Source organism: Microtus ochrogaster, chromosome 16 (assembly GCF_000317375.1).
Source record: "Microtus ochrogaster isolate Prairie Vole_2 chromosome 16, MicOch1.0, whole genome shotgun sequence".
Classification (NCBI taxonomy): domain Eukaryota; kingdom Metazoa; phylum Chordata; class Mammalia; order Rodentia; family Cricetidae; genus Microtus; species Microtus ochrogaster.
In genome coordinates this window covers 54,294,225-54,310,903 of record NC_022018.1, presented here as the reverse complement: position 1 = coordinate 54,310,903, position 16,679 = coordinate 54,294,225, and the positions used below count along the sequence as shown (strand labels likewise).

General features: G+C 48.8%; 1 protein-coding gene across 1 annotated transcript in view; it reads left to right on the top strand.

Annotated features, from left to right (window-relative positions):
* The first annotated feature begins 3,829 nt into the window (after positions 1-3,829).
* Ror2 (receptor tyrosine kinase like orphan receptor 2) overlaps positions 3,830-16,679 on the top strand; it is a 172,880-nt gene continuing 160,030 nt past the window's right edge. Inside the window, exon 1 of the mRNA XM_005355185.2 lies at positions 3,830-4,120. Within this exon, the coding sequence (XP_005355242.1) occupies positions 4,024-4,120 (97 nt within the window). The 5' untranslated portion in view covers positions 3,830-4,023. The remainder of the gene's footprint in view (positions 4,121-16,679) is intronic.

The window sequence follows — 16,679 nt, the reverse complement described above, 5'->3', positions numbered from 1 at the left end:
GCCACCACCGCCCGGCTGTCTTGAGTACTCTTGAAGCCACACTAGCGCATCCTTAAGCTTCTTCAGGTCCAGAGGGAAAACATACCTAAATCAGGAAAGCTGAAGAACATGGGTAAGCTAGCTTTTCATCGCTGTGACAAAATCCCGGAGACAGACAGCTTATAAGGGGACAGGTTCGTTTTCGCTCATAGCTTTTAGTCCTGGCTGACTGTGCCTGTACCTCTGGGCCTGAGACATCACAGTACGTCACTGTAAGAGCTCCTCTAACAGTGTATGGAAGTGGGGTGAGGGGACTGAGTACCGATGTCCCAAGAGTATGCTCTGATCTACCTTCCTTCCACTTGCCTCCACGTCCTCAGTGTTCTACAGCACACAGAGGGGAATCCCACATCGCAGGAGGCAAAGGCAAGATACGCTCACGGATATCCTTGGCTACAAAACAAATTTGAAGCTAGCCTGGATATATGCCACCCCCGTCTAAAAAACAACAACAACAAATGAACCCACCAAGGCTCACCTTGGCACATAGGAGTGGTTGGTGGTGGGGCTGGGGAGATGGCTCAGCAGTTCAGAGCATTGGTTACTTTTGCAGAGGACAAGTTCCCAGCACCCAATGGCAGCTCACAGCCGTTTGAACTCTAGTTTAGGGGGATTTGATACTCTCTCCTGACCTCTGGCAGGAAATATAGTGCATAAACAAACAAACATACAGGACTCACACATGCATGTAAAATAAAAATGAATATAGCTAACAACAGCGGTTGGGGATGTAGATCAAACTCCTGGCCCAACATGGAGAAGACCTTGAGTTAAATTCCACGCCCCCCATTTCAAATAAGAAGAAACAGATTTGAAGAGATAGTTACCAAAAGAAGTTTACTAACAGGCTGTAGGAAACACAGGACAAGCTAGGTGTGGTAGTGCACACCTTAATCCCAGCACTCAGGAGGCAGAGGCAGGTGGTTCTCTGAATTTGAGGCTAGCCTGCTCTACAAAGTGAGTTCCAGGACAGCCAAGGTTATAAAGAGAAAAATCCTGACTCTACAAACCCAAAACCAACCAAATCAAACCAAAGTAAAATAAACAAAAAGAAACACAGGAAAGATACTATAGTGCAAAGCAAGGCACTTGACATTTCTGTTCATAGGAAAATGCAGATTAGCTCATACACAGCCACCCCGGTCTCCAGGCTCTTCTTTCAATATTCCAGGTTCCCTGTGTCAAGCTCTCCCCAGGAGATTTCATTTGGTCTCTTCGTTTCCCTGGTGTGTGCTGGGTGCTGTCACAGCTTTGCCTGGCTCCCATCCTCCTACCCTCTTAGCAGTGCTGGCTTCCTTCCCATTGTGAAGCTCCAGATGGCTGTCTCCTCCTAAGGGCCACACCAGTCAACCCCAAGGATTCCTTTCTCCTGCTAATTCCCTGGCCCTGAATTCTTCATCCACAGAAATGTGAAATAATAAATATTGATAAAGACAGGTGGGAAAATGAAACTCCATGTTGGCTTTTGTTCGAAGTCACCTTCAGTTAACCATGGAGGAAGCTTGTGTTTTCACATCTTCAGTTTGACTTGTGTTTGTCCTTCTGTTGTGAATCAACAGGAATAAGACATAGGGGAAGCAGCCAGGGTTACGATCATAGTGAAATTCAGAGGAGCCAGAAACTGGGCAAAGATAATTGTAAAAGAGCCCTAAGGAGTCACATTCCACAGCCCACACTTCTGGTCCCAGCCCAGAAACTCTGTGTATGTGTGTTTGTGTCTGTGTTATTTTTTGGTCAATGATTGGGGATATGAATCTGTGTTAGAGATTTGTTTAGTATGTGCAAGGCCCCGGTCCCAATCCTCAGAAACACACACACATACACACATGCACAAAAAAAACAAAACAACAATAAAAAACAAACAAAAACACCCAACCAAACAAAACCAAAACCAGGATCCAGTTAGTGGGATGCGATTGTGTGGAAGCAACAAACAGCTGCGGAGATCCAGGCGATGGTTCATGAGAGAGGCTCCCTGGGAGTCACAGGAGCAAACAGCAGAACCATGGAGGCAGAGGCAGTGGGCCTGGAGATTCAAGCTTCGCAAGTGACAGAGGTGAGAGAGGCTCAGGGGACCCTTCTCTGCAGCCTTTGACTGGTTTCCCCTAGATCCCAATAGTGGGGTTGCTCTGGGCTGAAGAGGTGACTGGGTGGGTACAGTGCTCTGTGAGCGTGAAGACTTGAGTGTGACTCATCAACATGCAGGAGAAAGCTATGTTGTGGTGTGCATCTATCACTCCAGCACTGGGGCAGGAGGGCGCAGGGTAGCAGAGAAGGTGCAGACAGCAAGTTACAGGTTCAGTGAGAGACTGTTAATTTAATAAGGTAAGTGGGGGGCAATAATAGAGAAAGAACCTGTTGATATATAGTCTGCACCCAAAACACATGGGGGTGATGAGATGTGTGTGCGCTCGCGTGCGCGCGCGCGCACACACACACACACACACACACACACACACACACACACACTGTGCTCCAAGCCTACTCTTAGACTTTGCTCATTCTAAAGGGACACTGAAGGAGAAAAGAGGACAACCCTAAAGGTTCACCTCTGGCAATCTTTGACCCGTGCTTGCAGAAAGATGGTCTGGCCAGGGTTGGGATGGCGTCTTCTCCCAAGTAGCCCTGGTCCCTCCAAAGTTCATTAGGACTGAAGACGGGAACTGGGAGAGATGTTTCCCAGTCAAACTGGGCCGGAGTGTGGGGCCAGTGCCAGCTCCGGCTTTCTGTGACTATGACCACAGAGACTCATTATCTGCCGCGCCTGAGGTTGTGAGGGCCACTTTTGAGGAGAGCAAGCTACAGGCCTTGCTCCCTCACCCCAGTTAACAGGTACTGGAGCCCCAGCAAATACTGATCAATTGATAATCAGTTAAACAGCACAAAGCAAACAACAGAAAGGCAGGAGACTCCAAATGCTATCTCCAAGAGAAAAAAAGAAAACATTTCCTCAGCTCCAAACAAGAGGCCCAAGCCTTCCCAATCCAGATCTGGGCATGTGCTAAACAAAAGCAAGAATAATCAAGAAAGCATGCGGTCTGAATTGCGTACAAATGTCTTTTTATAAGTGAAGCAAATTAAGTTTGCGTGTTCTGGAGGGTTCTGCAGAGAACAAATAGCATTCTGCTCTTTATGGGTAAAAAGACATAATTTGCTTTCAACAGTAAACAACAGGCCATTGGGACTTCAGATAGTATCGCCGTCCCGCGGGCAGCCTCCTCATGGCTGCACTTGGAGTTTGTGCTCATTTCTTAGGAGGGTCCTGATAGTCCCCAAGGGGCTTGGAGGGGCGCCCATGGAGACCAGGCTGGTTATTTTCTGGAACATCTGTGCCAAGACCACACCTCCCTTTTGCGCGTCCCTGCCAGGATTTCGAAGACCTGGTAACTGAGTTTCCTCATGAAGGTGAGACTGACTTCCTTAAGCGTTGCCTAGTTTCTGATTTGTGACCCAGGTCCTTAGTTTTCCAGGTCCCTTGATGGTGGACGGCAACAGTTTCGGGTGCCTGGGAGAGTGGATGAACCAGAGCCTCCACCTTTGTGCCTAAAGATCCCAAGGCGCTAGCGGGAGGGCGGGCGCAACAGGCAGCTCCTAGGACAACACACGGGTGTGGAGAGGGCTCCTTCCCGCGCGCTGGGGTCGCCGCCCTCGAGTCGCTCCGGCAGAGGGCGCCGCCGCCGGCCTCTCTGCCCATCGGGGCGGGCGAGCCGGGGACCCTGCCTCCTGCGCGTCTGCCCGCGTTCCGCCCCCCGCGCTCGTCCCGGCGCCCTGCCGGACGCCCGAGCCCGCTCTCCGGAGCCTCCGCACCCGAGCGGCGCACCGGGGCACGGAGAAGGGGTAGGCAGAGTGGCCTTCGAAGGGAACCAGCTTGCGAAGCGCGTGGGAGGAAAGCGCGGACGCGTGGAGGGGAGGGGTGGAGTCGCCCCGGCCCGAAGCCTGAAGGCCGAGCGCTCAGTAGGAGACCCGGCACCCACGGCCCGCAGCATGGCTCGGGGCTGGGCGCGGCCGAGGCACGCGCCTCTGTGCGCCCGGGCCGTCTGGACGGCGGCGGCACTCCTGCTCTGGACGCCCTGGACCACAGGTAAGAACCCTGCGTGCGCACTCCGAGCATCGCCCGATCCTCCACCACTCTCTACTGGCCGCCTCGCGGGCGCCGGTCCTCCCGATCGAGGGGCGCCAGGCGAGGCCATGCTCCGCGCTCTCGGCGCCAGCTTGGGCCCGTGCCCTCCTTAGACGCCTGGGGCTGGTTCCAATGAGATGCGCTCTAGGGACCACTAAGTGTTTCCAGAGGCCGCGGTGGGCAGCGGCAGAGAGCTTTTCCCAAGTGCGTTCCAGTCGGGATGTGCACCCATAGACGTGCTCCGTGTGTCCCAAGACTCGGTACTCCGTCGATTCCTCCTAGGTCACTCTTCCCCTCCACAAGCTTCTCTTGTACCTCGTCTGCCCCCAGATGAAGTCCAGAGTTAGTCATTTTCCCAGGAACAGTGGGGGGACGCATGGTCTAAGGTCTTGGTTTTCCTTTTGTTGTAATTGGTGACCGAAGTGGTGTTTGGCGGGCCCTTCGCAGTGGGGGCTCGGCCCCCAGGGCTTGATATTGCGCGGCTGAAAGGAGAGTGCTTCTCTCTGCCTGCCCGTAGTGTTTCTTCCTCCTTTGGGGGATTCCGCGGTTGCTTGGTTAGGATCAGGAGACCCCCCCTTAATAAGCACAGAAGTGTTTTGGAGAATACTTGAGCAGAAAAGACTGTGGTGGCCAGAGGAGGTGGAGATGATCCTCCCAGTGCTAACCCCAGACTATCTACTAGCTATCGGGTTTGCGGCCTGAATCCCCGCACCCTGCTGGCTTGGGTGAGGAAGTCCCAAGAGGAGCAGGGACTCAAGAAGTTTGCCTTAAGTTTCTGAACTGCCTGAGGTGCGCTATACTGGGACAGCAGCGTCAGTGTCCCCCAGCTACCAGCATTCCTGCAAGCAGGTGAGAATTAGGGAGCAGTAGCAGGCAGCAGGGTTCCGGGGCTCTTCAAGAGTCCTGCTGTGCAGGGCGCTGTCTCGTATCCGGCCAAAGGGAGGAGAGAAACGTTGAGCAGCCTTTCCAGGAGGCGTTTGGGCTTAAACTGATGCTGATGGCGTCCACCGTTTCTGATGACTTCATTTCCATTGATACCTCTGTCCACGAAGGCAGGAACCGCTGAATGCAGGATGAGAGAGTACAGCACATGCTATATTAATGTCATTACCAGTTTGCCCCCTGTAAGAATTCCTACTGACTCTTCTACCATCAAGAGTTTGTTTTGAAACTAGGGGGTGGTACACTGGTCGCCTCCACAGGGATTTTGGCCTTTGCTGGTAACCTAGTGGCCATTGCTAATCCTGCAGCCTGGGGGCTTCTTGAGGTGTAGCTGGGGTGGGGGATGGGGTCTGCCATAGTGAGAGGTCCTAGGTGATGAAGGAGTGTGAAGCCCTGGTACCTTAAAATCAAGTTTGTAACCAGAATAGAAAAGTCCTCCTGCATTTATTTTGGATGTAGCAATTTGAGCACTGGCTTCACACATGTGCAGAGGAACACGTCCGATGAAGAAAACCATCAGACCCATTTTCTTTCTTTCCTTTCCTTTTCCTTCCTTCCTTCCTTCCTTCCTTCCTTCCTTCCTTCCTTCCTTTTTTTTGAGCCTTATGTGGAAGTTACATTACTTTGCTGATGAAATGAAATTCCCACTATAGAAAGAGTAGGCTATGTTTCTTTTCTTTCTGGATTGCTTCCTCGTTAAACTGACAGAAAACACATACACACAAATACATAGATATGGAAATTATTAGAGTAAATTTGGGCGTTTGAGATCTTTTTTGTTGTCAAAGAGAGAGTCTCGGCAATTGGGGAGTTCTATAATTGAAATAATTTAGGATGTAAAAACACGGAAAGGTTATTTTTAAAGGGTATATATTCTTTTTTTTGTTTTGTTTTGTTTGTTTTTCGAGACAAGGTTTCTTTGTGTAGCCCTGGCTGTCCTGGAACTCACTCTGTAGACCAGGCTGGCCTCGAACTCACAGAGATCCATCTGCCTGTCTCCGCCTCCCGAGTGCTGGGATTAAAGGTGTGCGCCGCCACCACCACCCAGTGGGTATATGTTCTGATCCCATACTTTCATCAGAATTAGGGAAGGCAGGAGTGACAAGCGTTAGCCTTCTCCTGCCGCTCCTTTTGTCAGGGCCCAGTTTGCTTCTGGTCCAGATCCCTGGAGTGGCGATCGCAATAGTCTCTTAGAAGAGAAGAAATGATACCATCTCGTGTAAGAAGACTTTGTGGAAACAGGAAAGATTCTGTGTACGTCGTACAATATGTTTTTCTTACCATGGCAGAGGACCAAGCAAGCAACAGCTGCACGTTGGAAACTTTTCAGTGTTTAATAACAATTTCAAGTTGAGCCCTGACATCAGTGGAGAAGATTGACACCCCGAGAATCTGAGTGCTGTGGACTCGTGTGGGATGTACAATGTCAGGGAAGGGGTTCAGTCATCCAGGTTCCATTTAAAACAGAACAGCCCCAAACCTCAGTTTCCTCCTGGGAGGCAGAACCGGGGCCTCCTGCGCCTTAGGCTGGCACTCTACCTCTGAGCTCCATCCCCAGCCTTGTGACTGCACTTGATTTAGTTAGCCTGGTATAGCTAGAAAGCCAAGAAAAGCTCTGCTTGATATTTTTGCACAGCAAACAAAAACAAAAACAAAGCCACTGGCTGAAAAATGTGCATTTCTGGGAGCAGTTTTGATGACGGTTCTCTGCAGCAGAGTGAAGTCTCTGTTTTTATTGGTGGACATTGTGTCTGCTGTTTACTTGGAGGCTAGCTGTCACTGGTGTTTGTGTGACTATTACTGTCCTCTAAGGTGACATAGGTCTCCTGGTGTTTATCTGTTGATTTTCTGGGGACCTGGAGAGGAAGCAAGGATAGACACCTTTACTTGCTACCCACTGGTGACCACTGGGTTTGCTTTGCTGCACCCCATTCTGGGTTCCTTGGCTGGCACTGCTCTTTCCAGTGACTGCTTAGAGGGGACCCCACTCCCCAACATCAAACACACAGGGTTTGAAAGCAGAGTCAGGGTTACTAGCCTAAGGACTGTTGGGGAGAAAGAGCCCATTTGGCCACTGTGGCTTTGGGAGGGGCTTGATTTGCACCGTTCCATTGATCCGCTAGTCCCATTTAGGGGCTCAATGGGTAGTGTCATCTATGCAGTTTTGGAATTAAAAAAAGAATCAAAATACCTAGAGGAGCTGCAGCCCATGAATCATGGCGGCAGCTGATGGTGCTCCGAGGCCCCTCTTTGCCTAGCATGTATTTATTTGATTTTGTTGAGGAGCCTGCCAAGTTGGAAACAAGGGCGCGACAGCTCTGCTTACATGTGCAGTGCTCGTAAAAACTGTCCAGGGTGTAATCTGTTTGAAGTTCTCTTGACAGAGTGGCCAAGGAGGGTGGTTGGACCATGTTGAAGGTTTTCATAACAGTTTTGAAAACAGGATTATTTTTGGTTTGATTAGCTCACTGATGTGATATCTGGGGGGTGTTTTCTTTAGGTTCTAATCCTGCTACCACTCCCCCCCCCAATAAAAAAGCCAAAGGGAAGGAAATAATTACAGAAAAAATTTGAGCCTAATTCGACTAAGTAGCTTGGCCTCTAGAAGGTCTTAAGCTCCAATGGGAAGTGTGTGTGTGTGTGCGTGTTTAATTGTGTTGGAATGAGCTTTAGTAAGCACTCTGCACTTCTGAGATGTTATCAGGAGAATGTGGCTGCTGCCCTGAACCTCCGGGAGTGGGGGAGGGCTCCCCCACCATCACCCATACCCCAGCCTAATGGCTTCCACACCCTTCTGGAAGGACAGCTCACCGGATATACAGTTAAATTACAGAAACATTTTGGCTTGAACTTACTGTAACTTTTATGCTGTGGAATATGGGAGCTGCCAGGCACATGTGACTATTTAAGGTCAAAATTATTTTAAAAAAATACATTTACTTCCTTTGCCCCAATGGGCACGTGGCGGGTGTCTTTAGCCACATGTGGTCAGCTGGGATTTGGTGAGGAACTGCAGTGAATCTGTGGGTTGTGTTCAGTAGTATTGGTTTCTTTACAGTATTGTCTTCAGTTCATAAACACAGATATATTGATGGCTTTCATTTCACTCATCCGTGTGTTATAGCCTTCAGTCTTTCGAGTCTTTTGCTTCCATAATTAACAATGCCTAAGTATTTTCTCTCTTTTTTGTGTTATGATAATTGAATTGCTTTCTTGATTTCCTTTTTTTATATGTGTCTTATTTGTTATTAGTAAGTTTATAGAAGTTAACTTATACAGACTGATTTTTTTTCCCTGTGGGTTTACAGAATTTATTTGCTCAGCTAGCACTTTGTGGCTCTCAGCCTCTGTATAAGGTCGTATTAGTTAACTGCAGACAGACAATTAAACTTCTTATTTATTTTATTTATTTATTTAGTCTAATTGCTCAGTCTTGAACTTCCACCACTGTGTTCAGCATGGGTTCAAAGGGAACACCCCTGTTTTGTTCTGATCCTGGAGGGAAACCTTTCAGCCTCTATTGCGTTTGGAGACTTTCCTTCTGTTCTCAGTGTATTCTTGAACTTTTTGTAACAACGCTTTGTCTTTTGGAACATGTTGAAGCTCTACTCATTGAAACTGTGATGTTGAAGTCCAGTATAGTGATGCACACCTTTAATCCCAACACTAGGGAGACAGGATCTCTATCAGTTCAAGGCCAGCCCTATCTACAAATTGAGATCGAGGATAACCAGGACTATGTAGAGAGACCCTGTTTCAAATAAAAGAAATATGTACTTTTGGAAAATGTAATGTTAAGGCCCAAAAAGGTCCAGGAAACTAGAACTGAATGCTAGTGGGTAAGCAAGTGTTATTACAAATGGTGACAAGACACCCATGGGATCCAAGAGAGAGGCACTTAGTTCATGTCAGTGATGCTTTGCTTGTGTAGCCTCAGCTGATGGGGAAAGCCATACACCATCAGCAAACACACTTGGCCTTCACCTGGATAGCGTAGATTTCCATTGGAAATGGCACTTTGTAGACACGAGAGGACTGAGCGAATGGGAAGCCTGCTTAGTGCTGCAACCAGACATCTCTGTGGAACGAGGGGATGCACACGTGCAATGGGGGGAGTCGAGAGGAGATCTGGGGGAGTGGGTTGGAATTGGAGGTGTCGGTATGACTCATGACTCCTGTATAACCACACGATGCATCATATTTAGTGGCAGACCCATAGTTTTTAAACCATGTTCTTTTTTTCTATAACAGCTTAGCACCTCATTAGCGCTGAGTGTTCCCAGTTCCCAGTCTTTAGTCCTCTAAATCCCGCTGCACATACGAGGAGCTAGTGTCTTGGGGCGATGGCTGAAGATATGCCGTGGTTGAGAAGGTCAGGCTGAGCTGGGGCATGGTCTTGGGGTAGTGGTTCAGTGGCCTGACACAGTCAGTGTGCTGAGAGCACACGGGGGCCAGTGAAGGCTCCCCAGTGGCCAGACCTGGGGCAATGAGACAAGCATGCACAGAGTCGAAATCTGTGACTCAATTATGACAAAAATAAGTCTGAGAACCACATGTGAGTCTTGTAGGACATGTGATGTCACACAGATGTATCGTCCCACAGTCCTGGGAGGTGGAATTACATGGACAGTGAGCCGTGAGGTCCACAGTTTGGAAACTGTTCGGGAGAACCTTCTTTCCGTCTTCCGCTTCTTGGTGGCTCCTGGTTTCCATGTGCACACGTGTCTGTCTTCACCTCTGTTCTGTCCCCACGTGGCCTGACTCCTTCAGTTCAGACGGCCATGATTAGAGTTCACCTTGAATCCTGGCTGCGTTCATCCCATTTTTCTTGTTGTGGCCACAACGGCGCTTTTCAGTGTGGATCACATCCGAATTCTGAGTGGTCATGAACTTTGAGTGATGGTTTTCCTTATCTGCAAGGGGAAAATAAATAACTAGGCCAGAGAGAGCTACTGTGACCTTCTCTAGGTGACCAGCAATGTTTCTAGCTTGGGTGATGAAGAGCCTAACCAAGGACAGGAATCGGGTCTTAAAGCAAGACTGGCAGGCTTAGGAGGTTCCTATTTGGAACAACTGTGTTGTATTGCTATCTGTCAATGCTGTGTAAGGTAGGTAGTCTGCAGAACAATGAACAGAAAAGGCCACTAAATACAAAAGGAGTTTGACGTCTCCATCAAGACAGTACAAGCTAGACTGAGTGGTGGGAGTCAGGCAGAGCAGGGGTATGGCATTTGGTGTGCAGTTTGCCACTTTCAGAGCTGATTGGCGCTGCCTGCTGGCATTTGGTGTGCAGTTTGCCACTTTCAGAGCTGATTGGCGCTGCCTGCTGGCATGTACTCCGTGGTCTGCTGAGCAATGAACATGAGGCTTTGGTATACAGAAACCATAAAATCTGCACCATGTGAGCTAAATACTCAGTGTTCTCTCTCCATGTGGGTTGCACACCAGATACAGTGACTACACATGAGCACAGGGCTCTATGGATACCAAGAGGGATTTCCACATCTTTCTGGCTAGCCCAAGGTAAGATTGTAGCAGCAGTGGTTTTCCTTGTGTGCGGTGCTTTAAACTGTCTTGGTGCGCTTGCTCCTCCCACTCTGCTCCATTCTGCTTTTGACAGGCTATCCCTGAAATAAATTCTTAGGGTGCAGAGGGGAGTCATACATTAACGAGGCTGTTCCTTTTCTTCTTCATCCTAATAAAGAAACTATTTTCTGCTGTGGTTCAGGATTCAGGAGCCCCAGTGAACCCTATCCTTCATCCTTCCTTTAGGACCCTAGTGAAAGAAGGAAGCTATCTTTTTGTTGTTGTTTTTACTTTTTGTTTGTTTGTTTGTTTGTTTGTCAGAGTTTCTCTGTGGATCAGCCCTGACTGTCCTGGAACCTGCTCTGTAGAGCAGGCTGGCCTCAAACTCAGAGATCACACTGCCTCTGCCTCCCGAATGCTGAGATTAAGGGGTGTGGAAGGCAGCTATCTTTATACTGATATGCTGTACCCCTTTTTAGTCAACTATAGATTGAAAATGTTCAAGAAACAAAATCGAGGAAAGTTTCAAAAGTCAAAATGTAAGCTTGTAATGTGGGAGCTCTAGGTGACAAGGTGTCCCGTGGTCCGTGTAGACAAGGGGTTGTGTGAGCTGTGTGGGCCATGTGGACGAGTGGTCCTGTGGGTGCTTTGTTACTGTAGGTAATGCCAGGATGATTGCTCTCACCTGGGAAGAACGGAGCAGGTCAGCGTATTCTTTTCTCTGAGAGACTTACCTCTCTTTTGATTTTGGTGTCCTGTGGGTCCTGGAATAAACTGTGGGCCGGGTAGAGGGACGGAGCGGGAACTGCCGACATCATGAGTGTCGGCACCTCCTCGTCAGCCGTCTTCTTTCTAAAACCAGAGTTTGCAAGGAAGCGGGCGGGAGTCAGCTTAGTGAGCAACTCCAACGATTCTTTTGTTTTGTTTAATTTTTTTACAATTTTTTTTTTTTTTATTTTTGAGACAGGGTTTCTCAGTATAGCTCTGATTGTCCTGGAACTCTCTCTGTGGACCAGGCTGGCCTCAAACTCATAGAGATCTGCCTGCCTATCTCCCAAGTGCCACTATACCTGATTCCAACAATTCTTAAGGGCCATTGGTGCAGCTTGACTTTTGGGGCATCCTGTGAGCGGTTAGAGGGGTGGAGGTTAAGACAAGGAATTTCATCTTGTTTCTCTGGGTTTTCGGACTGCTCTTGGGAAGTGGGGGAGGTTTGGGTTGTTCTCGGAGCTTTCTAAAAGCATTTGGTGCTCATTCCACTCTAGACATATTTCATGGGAATGCTGTGTAAGTTGTTCCTGCTCAGGCCCATTGTGTCCCCTGGTGTTCCCCAGATAGTCTGTTTTCCTGGCCGGCTCTGCTTGAATGAAATCCTGGACATTACAGCATGAACTGTAGAAATCCCCTTTCTTGTGTAAGTGGCGAAAAGAACGGGAATCTGAGGAGTATGGCTATTTCTGCAGTCCCACGTTTCCAGTGTGTGTGTGTGTACACGTGTGTGTGCTTGCCCGTGTGAGCTTGTGTGGAGGCCACGCCATATTTTTTCGAGACAGATTCTCTCACTGACCTGGAGCTGATGACCTGGAGCCAGTGAGCCCCCTGGGACCTGGCTGGCCCTCTGCCAGTGCTAGCCTCAGTGACTGCCATCACAACTAGGTTCCACGTGGGTTCTGGAGATCAAAGGTTAGGTCCTCATGTTTTGTGCGACTCTTTACCCTCAGGTCTATCTCCCATTCCCCAGTTTTCAGTATTTTAGGGGTATTAAAATGAGGGTCATTTTGACTTTTAATAACATGAATATTGTACTAGTAAGATTGAATAATGGTTCCCTCTGCAAAAAAGGAAGTTACACTGTGGTCCTGACTCTTGTTTCTTTGAATTGTGGTCTTCCTTTGTAGAGTGGGTCTCAGGAGATGATATATTGAGGTCTTTGGGGTGTGTCTGATTGCTGAGGAACAGTGCTGTTACTAAACGGAAGGTTGACTGGATGGTGGTGGTGCACACCTTTAATCCCAGCACTCAGGAGTCAGGCAGGTGGATCTCTGTGAGTTTGAGACCAGCCTGGTCTATAGAATGAGTTACAGGTCAGCGGGGGGGGGTGGTGGTGGTGGAGGGGGGCACTACACAGAGGAACCCTGTTTTGAAACAATAAAAACATAACCAAAACCAAAAGGGAATGCTTGAAGGGACACCCTCACTGTTGCTGGGATGTGATTGTCAACCCTGGTGATTTTTGTACACATAGGAGTCCTTTGAAGGGATGTAGAAGAAGTGGCAGGCTGCATTCCCGCCCAGCCTCCGCATGGCTAGCTTTACACCCGAAATAATAACACACAAATTGTATTTATTTAAACACTGCTTGGCCCATTAGTTTTAGCCTCTTATTGGCTAATTCTCACATCTTGCTTTAACCCATATTTAGTAATGTGGCGACTGCTCACTTCCCTTCTTCCCAGCATTTTGTTCTGTCTACTCCACCCACCTATGTTCTGACCTATCAGGCCAAGCAGTTTTCTTTATTAATTAACCAATGAAAGCAACAGATAGATAGAAGATCCACCTACATCAAAGGGACACCCACAGAAGGAAACAGTAGAGAAAGTGCTGATCAGGGAGCCGCTGCTCAGCTTATAGAGGAAGGAGCAGCCTAGAGCTGGCTTCCTTGGGCACTCGGAAGAGGGGAAGAGGTCACCCTGTGGCTCCTCTATCTCCCCTCCCCACCCTTTCGCTTCAGACGAGGGCCTGCTGTGGAGCTGCCCTGTTGAGGCAGCTCTAGCAGAGTGAGGCAGTTGGGCCCCATTAATGACTAGGTCTGTTAGAAGTGCCAGTGTGGGCCCATTAGCCCCTATGGTAGATCCCTAATCAGAAATAAATAGATGTTGGGCTTATGGCTATGGAGGCCGGCAGTCCATGAATCTGGTCCTGGTGTGTGGTTAGGGCCTCATGGAGAGACAGAGCAAGTATTCCAGCTGAGGTCTTCTGTTCTTACAAAGCTACCAATACCTTGATGGACCCCTCTCCCCATTAACTCACATAACCCTAATTCTCTCCCAATGGCCCCACCTCAAAATGATTTACCGTAAAGCTTGAGGATTAAGTTTTCAGTCTGTGAATTTCTGAGATGCACACTCAAGCCCCCACACAGTGACATAGACCCTTGAGCAAGTGTCCGCCTACTGCTGCTGGCTGCTGAGTCTGTGGCCAGAGTCAGGGCACAAGAATTTACCTGATACGAAGCCTCCGCTGAATGTGCTGCCGATCCTGGGCCCCAGGGCGGGGAGCTGATTGACCCTGCCTCCAGCACTGGTCAGGGTTAGTATGGAGAGCCAGAGACACACTCTCTCTACTGTGTTCAGCAGCTTGGATCGCAGGTCACCCAGTGCCTCTGCACAATTTAGGTCAGCTAGGATCAGGGCACTACTGCCCTGCTGGGAACTTTATGACCGCTTTGCCCCATGACAGGGTATGAAGGGTCCAATCTTTTCAGGACCTTCTGCAGCAGAGGCCTGCACCCCAGAGCTTTTGGGTCAGCTGCCTTTCCTTCTCGCTGTCCTCTCAGGGTGGCTGCCTAAGGGGAGGAGGGCCATGACTAGATTTGAAGCTTTGATGGGGGTAGGCAGTCCTTCATAGGGCCCACTCAGGTTTCAGAGTGGACCAGGTTGACCAGGGACCATGTGGCTCCCCGGGGACGGCTGCCTGGATCCTCCAAGGACTTCTCCATCCAAGCCCAGGCCCAGGGCATCCAGCTCCCTACTGTCCTTTGGCCCTTGTTTTCCTTACAGAGGGCTGGGCAAAGGCAAAAGCCAACAAAAACAAACACCCTCACTGCCGCTGGGATGTGACTGTCAACCCTTGTGATTTATGGACACACGGGAATCCTTTGAAGCATGAAGCAGATGGTTTCACCTCTGGGGACTGAGACCCTGGTGTGTGTGTGTGTGTGTGTGTGTGTGTGTGTGTGTGTGTGTGTGTGTGACAATAGCTAGGAAGTGAAGGGGTTCTAGGATGTGCTTTTTGTCTTTTGTATAGCTAGGCACTGTCTTGTCTTTTGAACAGAGGGACAGTTCCTCCTGCAGCAGAAAGAAGGGGATGACCCGGGCAGGGTGAAGACAGCAGGGTGCAGGGGTACTTGATTAGCATTTCCGGGAGAAGCATTGAGTCAGCACACCACTGGGTGATGGAGGTAGATGCCCAGGGAGCTGGGTACACGGAACGGGAGTAGGTTACTGAGGGCGATGCTGGTGGCTCTAGGGACTTGAGAGAAGATAGATTTTAAGAAGGAGCCTGCTGACTACTCAGGATAGGAATGCGACTTGGAAGGGCTCTGTCTTCTGAGGGTGTTAATAGTTTTGCCAAGAATATAATTTCTCTCATGAGTCAACTGGCTTGGATGGGCTTCAGTTTTCCCTAACTGTTTGCAATATTCAGTGTGCTATCATTTTCTTTAGGAAGCTTCATTTTGAACATAAAACACCCTCACCCCTTCTTCCAATGGGAAAATCCATAGTTTCGCAAGGCAGAGTGTTGCACCAGTTACCCACCTCTCGTTAATGGAGGGTTGGATGTGTTTTCAGAGTTCAGATGGGGTTCACTTTATCCCAGACTTTGCATGCACCCGTCTTCTCATCCGAGAGTATACTTCTAAGAAGAAGCAGGGGTCAGATTTCTCCTACTCGGCTGTATTTCTACAGGCCGTAAAGGCTGTGGCTGATGAAATAAATATAGAGAGAGTGAAGGCCAGCATGGAACATAAAGGGAGCTGTTGAAGAGTAAGTTTTAAAATTCTCTTCGTCATTCCGTTTTTTTCCCCCCCAACCAGAGAATGAATCCTGCAGTGAACTTGGGAGAAAGTGTTGGGAGTGGGGGTTGGGATGTTGAGTGAGCTTTGTTGGCTTGGACCAACTTTTATAAGTATACTCAGAAAACAGAACAGGGATGGAGAATAGAGAGTCTGCAAGCTTTGCTTGGACCGACTGCTTAATTTTTAACGATTTATTTATTTACTTATTCATTTAATGTGCCTGAGTGTTTTGGCTGCATGTATGCCTGTGCATTTGTGTGCCGTGTGCTCATGGAGGTCAGGGAGAGGGTCAGACTTCTGGAACTGGTGTCACAGACCTTTGTGAGCCGCCTTTTAGGAGCTGGGAATTGATTGAACCTGGGCCCTCTGGAAGAGTAGCCAAGACCCTCAACCCCTGAACCATCTCCCCAGCCCTGGAGCAACTTTTATGAGTGCCATTGAGACAGCCTTCCCAGGTGAGTCTGTGTCAGTGGGCAGTTGAGCCTGTCAGAGCATCAGTCTCCCGTGTGCGGTTTCAGAACCTCCCCACCCTCCGAGGAGCACCCACACCTGTTAGCAGTTGCTCTCCACTTCCCAACTCCCTTTTCCCAGGCCCTGGCGAGCACTAATCTACTCTCTGTCCTTGAGGATTTGACTGTTCTGGAAATTTCATTTAAATGGAATGATGGACCCTGTGGCCTTTGAAACTGGCTTCTTCCATTTAGCACTGGTTTTCATATTGGTTTCCAAGCACAGCCGCTTTAGACCACACACGGCGAGGCTTCTCATTGTTACAGTTCCTGCAGGCCTTCCCATGGTATGCAGGTTCTGCTGCCTTGCCAGCTCAGTACTCGGGAGTGAAGCCCAGGACAGTCAGGAATTCCAGGCCACTCTTGAGAGCGTACGCAGTTCAAGACTAACCCCCGATAGTGAGACCTAGCTCAACCAAACCAAACCAAACCAAACCTAAAGCCCCTTTCCATATTACTATAGTTCCAGCTTCTTCATTAAAAAGCAAACAACAAACAGAAAACATTGCTAGTATCTGTCATTTGTATATTCATGGTTTATTTCTAATTAATTTTAAGTTAGCATTCGAAATAATGGGTTTCACTGGGGCATCTTCTTTCATACTTTGTTCTTTGCGTTCCTCCTACCCTGTACATCCCCCTGCCCTGTCCTTGTGGTTCCTTTGGCCCAACAGTCCCATTTTTACTTTCGTGTCACATTTAAGCATCATTTACTTCACAGGTCTTCTGATTCTTAAGTATT